Consider the following 10427-nt stretch of genomic DNA (forward strand, 5'->3'; position numbering starts at 1 on the left):
GCTCAGTGGTTAAGCCGCTGCCTTCGGCTCAGGTCATGATCTCAGGGTCCTGGGATCCAGCCCCGCATCGGGCTCTCTGCTCAGCAGGGAGCCTGCTTCCTTCCCCTCTCTCTGCCTGCCTCTCTGCCTACTTGTGATCTCTCTCTGTCAAATAAATTAAAAAAAAAATCTTTTAAAAAAAAAAGAAAATAATCTCTAAAAACACAATGTTAGTTCCTTTGCTTTAAATGAGTTCACATGAAAGCAGGGTACCTTACTTGAAATTTACTCTAGAGAGAATTACAAACCATAGACTACAGGTCATTCTTCATTTATGGATGCTCACTGTTTGACCAGTTGTGATTGTATAAATATATTTATCCTTATCAAACCAGAGTGTAGACTGAAATGTGAGGAGTATTTCATAATCAGCAATGTCAGAACTGAGCTCTCAGGAAAAGTAAGAACCAGGTTGATGATATGAGGGAAATTACTAGTTTAAGGGCAGAAGTACAGAAGAAAAGTAAGGAAATCAGGTGTATTGTAGGAGAGTGAATTGGTCAAATAAGGATACACACCATTGTATTTAATATCTGTACAGATTATGGAATCAGCCAAAACCCTCATTTCATCTCTTACTTTCTGAGGTAGCTGTGATCTGCCAGAGCTTTCTCATGGCGTTTTTCACTTCTGCATTCCTCAGTGTGTAGATGAATGGGTTGAGAAAAGGGGTCCCAATTGTATAAAATACAGTCACCATCTTGTCTGTAGGGAAAGTGGTTGGGGGGCGTGCATATATGAATATACATGGACCAAAGAATAAGATTACTACAATGATGTGAGAAATGCAGGTGGAGAGAGCTTTTTTCCTCCCTTCTGCACTGTGGTTTCTCAGGGAATGTAAGATGATAATGTATGAGATCATCAGGATCATAAAACTGCCTATGCAAACAGTCCCACTGTTAGACACCCATTCTAGATTGATCATATACGTGTCCATGCAAGCAAGTTTCAGCAAGGGCTGCAAATCACAGCAGTAATGATCAATCAAATTGGGTCCACAGAAAGGCAATTTCAAGGCCAGCATTATCTCAGCGATGGAATGAATAAAAGCCCCTAACCATGCAAGAATAATCAGGATGGTACAGAACTGCTGACTCATGATGGTTGGGTAATGTAAGGGCTTACAAATGGCGACATAGCGATCAATAGCCATGAGGATGAGAACAAAGACCTCCATTGTGCCAAAGAAATGTAGTGCAAAGACTTGAGTCATGCACTCATTGTAAGATATGGTTCTTTGTGCAGAGAGTGAATCCACAATAAGTCTGGGGGCCATGGAAGTTGAAAAGCAGGCATCAACAAGAGACAAATAAAATAAGAAAAAGTACATGGGGCTCCCAAGTGTCCGGCTGGACTTGATGGTCACAATAATCAGCAAATTCCCTACCATGGTTCCCACGTAAAAAATGAAGAAGATTACAAATACTATCTTCCTTTTCATAGGATCTTGGGTCAATCCTAGCAGTATGAACTCAGTTACATTGTTATTTTTTTGCATTATTTCAGGTCAATTGGAAAAGTGCAGGTTGGAAATAATCTGCAAAAAAAAAAAAAAAAAAAAACCAACATGAAATTAGTACTGCATTTGGAGGTCAAATCCATATGCTTGATCATGGAAGTGCCACTTACCAGTGGGTTATCCCTTACCTTCCATGTTTTCATCTGAATAAAGTAGAAATCATAATATTTATTCACAAACTCTTTACCTGATTGCTTATGGAAACAATGAAATATATCAATAATAAAAGAGTACCTTATTCTTTAGGCATAGTAAACATTAATTTAGTGAATTTGCGCTGAGTGTCTTTCCTTATTTTACATCAAGGACACATTGGGGTAGAATGTTGAAAAATGGAGAAAAGTATTGCATGATATACATAATGTGCTTTCATACTTTCTGACTTGATAGTTCATTTATAAAGTATCTTCTAATAATATTCTGAGCAATCAAGCAATGTAGAAAATTTTAACAATTTGTTTGTTTTTTTGTTTTTGAGTGAAATCTATGAGAGAGAGAGGAGACAAGAGTGAAACAATATTTTAGCTGTGAACACTTGGTCAATTTGTGTAATCCATCATTAAGTTTAAATCCGTTACCTTGACATAATTTATTTCCTTTTACTTAAACTCTCAACAATGTATAGTTGTTTACAGCTGTAAATTCAGCTTCCATCATACAGTTTTTCACTTTTTAAATTATACTATGTTGTCCAAAGTGGAATTCTTCACGCTGTCCAGTATTTTGATGGGTCTTTCTGCATATTTTCTTAAGACACAAGGAGAGACTGAGACTAAAATAAAGGATAAGTAGGGAATGTTTGGCATAAATCAAAATACTGTTTCAAATTTCATGTTATTTTAAGCACCAGGGATTTAGACAATGAGCTAAAGAAACTGCAGGTCATAGCTAAAATTTTTCATATGATTCTTGGAACATATGTTCTTGTAAGTCCCATGCCCTGACTTCAGTAAAAGATAGAAACAGGAAGGGAAATAATATTCATTTATCTATAGCAAACTGAAAAAATCCTTTTCTGTCTTCATCACATATATTTCCCATATAAAAGCACAATTAAATGTGTTAGTGCCAAGGCATTTAAGTATATTTACAACATGTATTATAGACAAAAGCATAATTTTCTCAAATATGAATGGGTCTCAGAGATCAGTTTTTGAAAACACAATCCATAATGTGCCTGGATAGCTCAGCTGGTTAAACATTTGACTCTGGATTTCCACTCAGGTCATGATCTAAGGGTTCTGGAATCCAGCCCCATGCTAGGCTCTGTGCTGAGCATGGAGACTGTTTAAGATTCTATCTCTCCCTCTCCCTCCGTCCCTGCCCCTGCTTTTTATTTCTTTTTCTCTCTCTAAAAATAAATCAACAAAATAATAATAAAAAATAAACAGTGGAAATGAAATGGGCAAAAGAACTGATCTCAAAGGAACTCTTCTTATTAAAAATAATGTGAAGAGTTTATCAATTTCTTTCATAGAAAAATACATTCCATTCAAATTGCAATTATATATCTTCTCGCTTATCAGATTAACAAAATGACAGTTTTGATAAATGTCTCTTAACAAACAGTTCTGAAAATGATGTTGGACACAATTGATTCCACACGTTCTTGGCAGGAGTTTAAAGGGATACAATCTCTCCGGGGGTGATTTTTAGCATTGATGATATTTCAATGTCACATAGACACAGGTCTAGTGTTTGCATTTGTTGCAAATAATCTCACTCACAGGTAGGAAGATCATCACAGCAATCCTTTCCATGTTGACCAAATGTAAGAAACAACTTCAATGCCCTCCAGAAGGAAGCTAAATGATTCAGGGATGGTATTTTATGCAATCATCAAACAAAGGGAAGTGGATATATATACAATGGTTTCTAAAATATGTTGTAAAGTGGCAGAGTTCAGGACTATCTGTTGAAGATGGTAATGTTTTTATTAACAGTATAATAATATCACATACACACACACACACAGAGTCATATCAATTAATTGTATTTACAAGAGTATCGAGATAGCATATGTGTGGCCTCAGGGTGGGGAAATTGTTTTCTTGGACTCAAAGTTAGAAGGATGACTTACCTTTTAAAATATTCCCATTGGTAGTTGAAAATCTGTCATAGTGGTGCTGCAACAAAATAAAGTTTTTAAAGACCTTCTTTTAGTAGATGGGTAATCACATTGGCATATTACTGGATGGTAACAACTGTGTTCTGACATAGACTGCAGAAACAGCAAAGTTCCTAGGGCCAGAGTAAGATTTAAATGTCTGTGTATAGGGTGAGTCACTGTAGAGACAGTTCTGGACTCAAGGCTCTTTCCCACATCATATCCCAACCACACTGCCATTCACTACAGGTTCCCCTACACCCTCAGGAGTTTGCCAAATATGCTGGTTGTCCAACTCTTCAGCAAACAGTAGTGAAACTTGTTTGTGTGATTGTCTTAACAATTAAATATTATAATGAGATGTCTAACTATCAATTCATCCATACATCTACCTATCAATTTACTATCTATCTATTGATCAATCAATCTATCATCTACTAGCTATCATCCATCTATCTTACAAAGATATAGACTGAAAGATTTGTGTAGTTCAAATAAGAATAGATACTAGAGTGGCATACATTCTAAAGAAGCAACATGAAGAATGTAATATTCACTGCTCACTGCTGAATGCAAACATCTAGAAAAAATGTACACATTTAATAGTAAGTATTCATAAAGTAAATGAAAGAATTAAGAGAATCTCCTATTGATACAATCCAATAGTGTTCAGTCCTTCAATACTCTGTTACCACTGAAAAGGGAAGCCTACTACATCCCAAGTAAAATCGTCATCTCCAGGGAGCATCCTGGAACACTGGACTAGATACAATTTTTATTTGCCACTCTCTCCACCAGGAACTACTATGTATTTCTTTTATTCTGTCTTCTCAGTTTAGATTGTCAAGCACTTGTAGAAAATTCCCTAAACGTTCTATCCTTCCACAAATGCCTTTTATGTGCTAGGTGCTCATTGTGACATTTAGCAGATGAATTTTCTCTAAATATTAAATACAACTAAGTTAATCCCCAACACAAAGCTCACCAGTTTTGTTTTGTTTTTAAGAGCTTATGCAAAGGGTAGGATGTTCAGTCATTCTCTTTTCTCCTCAATGTAATTCAGTTGCTCTTTACTCCAATGAGAATAAAAAATATCCTTCTAAAATTCTGTCTGATGGGGCACCTGGGTGGCTCAGTGGGTTAAAGCCTCTGCCTTCAGCTCTGGTCATGATCCCAGGTTCCTGGGATGGAGCCCCACATCAGGTTCTCTGCTCAGTAGGGAGCCTGCTTCTTCCTCTCTCTCTCTGCCTACCTCTCTGCCTACTTGTGATCTCTGTCAAATTAATTTTAAAAAATCATTAAAAAACAAATAAATAAATACATACATACATACATAAAATAAAATTCTGTCTGATCTCTTTTGATGTCACTGAGACTCAGGTTCTCTCCTGCATGCCATAAGGCAAAGTTGCTCCAGGATTCATCCCACACTTTCTGATATCCACTCTCACTTATAATTTGGACAGGGACATGCTTCTTTTTGCCTTTCCTACAGCAGTATTTAAACACGAGTGATGCAAAATACAAAAGTCTTGGGAGTTCATTCCCTAAAGTGTTCCTTCCCTGTTAGTTAAGACGCATGAGCCAGATGTAATAAGAACTTAATCTTCACTATGTATTAATGGATTTGGGGGAAAAGATGACCTCTTCTTGTAATTAATGTGTTTATATAGGTCATAAAGGATGAGTTTTGACAGAATAATAAAATAGTGTTTATCTAGTGATCTAGGGGCAGGACTGGGTTCCTGATATTTTTATCCAAGAAAACTAATTAGGATTTCTTAATCAAATGCTGATTCTAGGTCTCAGGTGGGGAATGTATAAGATGAACTTGTAAGAAAGTGGTAACAGACAGACAGACAGACACACAGACACAGACACACACACACACACACACACACACAGAGGTACGTCACACTGTGGTGAGAATCTGCCAAAGGGACACAAGAGGCAATGGGAAGAGCCCACAGTGCCAAAATTGAGAAAAAGAAAAAAATTGAGCAACAAAGTAAATGGCACAAATTGATATATAATTCATAATTTAAGAAATCTTCAAATAGTGATTTGAACATTTAAATAAAAAAACTAATAAATAGGGGATAATAGGGAAGAAAATCTCCTATAAAAAGGAATTCCTATCGCACTAACCCACCATGTTGCTTCTCTATGTCCTCATTTCAGGGAGATCATATGATAGTTGTCTTTCTCCGATTGACTTATTTCACTAAGCATGATGCCCTCTAGTTCCATCCACGTCATTGCAAATGGCAAGATTTCATTTCTTTTGATGGCTGCATAGTATTCCATTGTGTATATATACCACATCTTCTTTATCCATTCATCTGTTGATGGACATCTAGGTTCTTTCCATAGTTTGGCTATTGTAGACATTGGGGAGGGTATGTGCTATCATGAGTGCTGTGAAGTGTGTAAACCTGGCGATTCACAGACCTGTACCCCTGGGGATAAAAATACATTATATGTTTATAAAAAAAAAAATTGGAAGGGGAGGCGAACCATAAGAGACTATAGACTCTGAAAAACAACCTGAGGGTTTTGAAGGGTCAGGGTGCGAAGTTGGGGGAACAGGTGGTGGGTAATAGGGAGGGCACGTTTTGCATGGAGCACTGGGTGTTGTGCAACAAACAATGAATACTGTTATGCTGAAAAAATAAAAATAAAAAAAAAGAAATAATGGCAGAAATCATAAACTAAAAAAAAAAAAAAAAGGAATTCCTAATTATTTTGTAGGTATTCTGCTCTCAAAGGGTTATTAGATAACACACAACCTCTTATTTGTGGGCAGCACACAAATGAATTCCTTCCCAAATTCCACATTGTGTAATGAAGCAAGGGGAGTAATTACAGAGAAGAAATGTGGCAAATTCTACCTCAACCAGGTGATAAAGATTAACATCAATGGTGATGAGTCACAACGAAATTATGTACCCACTAGCATGATGTGATGCAAATGGCACTTTGTCTCTGTGACCTTTCCCAATAACCCAGAACCCCAGTCCAATCTTGAGTGAAATATCAGACAAACCCCAAATGATGCGTTTTATGTAAAATATCTGACTAGTTCTCCTCAAAACATTCAAGGTTGTCAAAAACAAGGAAAGTTGAGCAGAATTATTTTGATGGGCACTGAATAAGCTATAGAATTGTGGAATCACTGTATTACACAAGTGAAACTAATATAATGCTCTATGGTCAACATTACTGAAATAAATAAATAGAAGGATATTCAGAGAAAATGTCAGTGTCTAGAGATATTGAAGAAGACATGACAACTCAATGTAATGTGGTATGCTGGATGAGATTCTGGAGAATAAAAATGGCTTTAGTTAAAAACAAAGTAATATGAATAAAGTATGGATGTTAATTAAAAATAATGTGTTCACATCAGGTGAATTAGTTGTGATAAATAAACCATACTATGTAAGATACAGGGGAAACTGAGTGCAAAGCATATGGGAACTCTATATCATTTCCACAATTTCTGTGTATATCTAATGCTGTTACAACACATAAAATTTATTAAAAATACATTTATTTCATTTAATATGTGATCAAAGTATATCTGTTGTAGCATGGGTCAGAAATTCCTTCCTTTTCCATGCTGAATAATGTTGTATGCATTCCACATTTTGTTTATTCATACACTGATGGACACATGGGTTGCTTACACATTTGGGTTATCATGTCTAATGCTGATATGGACATGAGGGTACACATATCTCTTCCAGTCCCCACTTTCAGTGCTCTTGCTATATTCCCAGAAGTGGAAATGCTGGATCACTTGGTCATCATATTGTTAGCATTCTGAAGAACGTCATACTTTCACAGTGGCTGCAACATTTTTATATTCTTATGAACAGTGTACATGAGTGTTGTTTAGTGATGTTGAGTATTTTTTCATGTGCTCATTGCCCATTTGTATATGTTTTTTGAGAAATATCTATTCAAGTCTTTTGTTGATACTGAGTTTTAGGAATTCCATGAATTGCTTTTCATTCTGTTGATTGTAGCCTTTGGTGCATAGAAATTTTTAATTTTGAGATAGTTCAATTTATTTACTTATTTCTCCTGTAACCTGTTTTTTTATGGTGTCATATTCAAGAAATTATTTCGTAAGGTAATACTCTGAGGTTTTTTTAAATTTATATTTTATTTTTATTGTGTTCAATTAGCCAACATATAATGCATCATTAGTGTTTTCTTCTGAACATTTTATTGTTTAAGTTCTTATACTTAGGTCTTTGATCCCTTTGGAGTTTATTTTGTATGTGGTTTAAGTAAGAGGTCTGCCTTCATTCTTTTGTACATGAATATCTAGTTTGGCTAAACTATTTGCTGAAAACACTATTCTTTCCTATTGGATGGTGTTGTCACCCTTGCAGAAATTCAGCTGACCATATAAGGGATGGCACATTTCCAGGCTTTCCAGTTCATTCTATTTGTCTATGTCCCTGTCTTAATGCCATTACCACAGTTTTGATTACTGTAGTTTTATAATGTTTTAAAATCTGGACATGTGAGACATACAAATGTTTCTTTTTTAAATTTTTTTAAATTTATTTTTTCAGTGTTCCAACATTTATACACCACACCCAATGCTCCATGCAATACGTGCCCTCCTTAATACCTACCAGCAGGCTCACCCATGCCCCCAGCCCCTCCCCTCCAAAACCCTCTGTTTGTTTCTCTGAGTCCACAGTCTCTCATGGTTCATCTCCCCCTCCTATTTCCCCCAATTCACTTTTCCTTCCTTTCTCCCAACGTCCTCCATGCATGCTGAGTGAAATAAATCAAGCAAAGAAAGTCAGTTATCATAGGTTTTCACTTGTGGAGCATAAGGAATAACATGGAGGACATTAGGAGAAGCAAATGTTTCTTTTTAAGATTTTGTTTTCTTTTTTTTTTTCCCCATTTTATTTATTTTTTCAGCGTAACAGTATTCATTCTTTTTGCACAACACCCAGTGCTCCATGCAAAACGTGCCCTCCCCATTACCCACCACCTGTTCCCCCAACCTCCCACCCCTGACCCTTCAAAACCCTCAGGTTGCCCCAACCTCCCACCCCTGACCCTTCAAAACCCTCAGGTTGTTTTTCAGAGTCCATAGTCTCTTATGGTTCGCCTCCCCTCCCCAATGTCCATAGCCCCCTCCCCCTCTGGAATACTATGCAGCCATCAAAAGAAATGAAATCTTGCCATTTGCGACGACGTGGATGGAACTAGAGCGTATCATGCTTAGTGAAATAAGTCAATCGGAGAAAGACAACTATCATATGATCTCCCTGATATGAGGACATGGAGAAGCAACATGGGGGGGTAGGGGGATAGGAGAAGAATAAATGAAACAAGATGGGATTGGGAGGGAGACAAACCATAAATGACTCTTAATCTCACAAAACAGACTGGGGGTTGCTGGGGGGAGGTGGGATTGGGAGAGGGGGAGCGGGCTATGGTCAAGATTTTGTTTTCTAAAGATCCCTTGAGATTCCATGTGAAACTTTCAGCTGATTTTTCTATATGTGCAAAAATTGTCTTTGGAGTTTTGATAGGGTTTGCATAAAATGCGTGTTGTTTCAGATATTATTGACATCTAAACAATACTGAATCTCTTGATCCATGAAAATCTAAAATCTTTCTGTGCACACACACAGACACACATACAACATATTGAAAAGAATATTCTTTTGTGTATATGGAAGATGGCAATTGGAAAAACTGCACAATGTCCCATTTTGAGTCTAAGCACCAGAAACTGCAATAAACCAGAAAAAGTCTATGTCCCAGTTCAGGTCCATAGGAAGGAGGCTAGTGGAGGCTAGTGTAAAATCAGAGAAGAGTTAATGTGTCAGAGTGCAAGCCATCAGACAGGAAGAGTTAAGGGTTCAGTCTGAAAGCTCTCAGGCAGGAGAATTCCCTCTTGCTCAGGGGAAGTTAGCCTTTTGTAATTTTCAGGCCTTCATTTCATTAGACCAGAACCTTACATCAGTGAGAACAATCTACTTTATTTATTCTAACAATTCAAAAGTTAATATCATCCAGAAAAATCACATAGTCATAACCCAAAACAATAATTAAAGCTATATCTGAACACCCTGTGGTCTAGGCAAGTTAGCACATAAGAAAAATTGACATTAGAAGTCCATCGATTATTCACATAGCACCTATACATGTCTGGATAAATCATACTTAATCTCCAATAAACACTACAAATGGTTATAATACCAACTAACATCATCCAACAATCCTGTATACAAACAAAAATGTACTAAAACCTCCACAAGAAGAAAATTTAAAATTTTGGGGTGATTTTTACTTTCTTCTTAATATTTAGTTAGTTAAAAAATATGATGGAAAATAAAAATACTAAAATGTTATGGCAGAAATTCAATATCTCTTCAGTTTCATGGTAAGGTAATAAAGGGAAGAAAACAAAGACATATATATATATGTGTGTGTGTGTATGTGTGTGTGTGTGTGTGTGTGTACATATATATATTCAAGCACATAAAATTATTCATAATATAAGGAGTAAATACAATAATTACAGTCTTCATTTTTGTAACAGTCACAGGATTAATTTATAATTACTTTCTTCTGTTACTTGTTCTGTTTTCAGTGAGTTTTCAGCAAGCAACAAAGCTGGTTGTTGTTCTTTAGCTGGTGGAGTGACACAAAACTTCATTACTGAAGTGCCTGGGTCATGGTCACTTTGTCCGTGAGCCCACTGCGTAATGACAG

At 36.5% G+C, this 10427-nt stretch overlaps 1 protein-coding gene across 1 annotated transcript; it reads right to left on the reverse strand.

The window, feature by feature from the left end:
• Positions 1–607: 607 nt before the first annotated feature.
• On the reverse strand, positions 608–1540 carry LOC123949169 (olfactory receptor 4C11-like). Its single transcript, XM_046016523.1, has one exon. The coding sequence runs from the start codon at positions 1538–1540 to the stop codon at positions 608–610; it is 933 nt and encodes a 310-aa protein (XP_045872479.1).
• Positions 1541–10427: the final 8887 nt, after the last annotated feature.

The sequence above is a fragment of the Meles meles genome, chromosome 8 (genome assembly GCF_922984935.1).
Source record: "Meles meles chromosome 8, mMelMel3.1 paternal haplotype, whole genome shotgun sequence".
Taxonomy (NCBI): Eukaryota; Metazoa; Chordata; class Mammalia; order Carnivora; family Mustelidae; genus Meles; species Meles meles.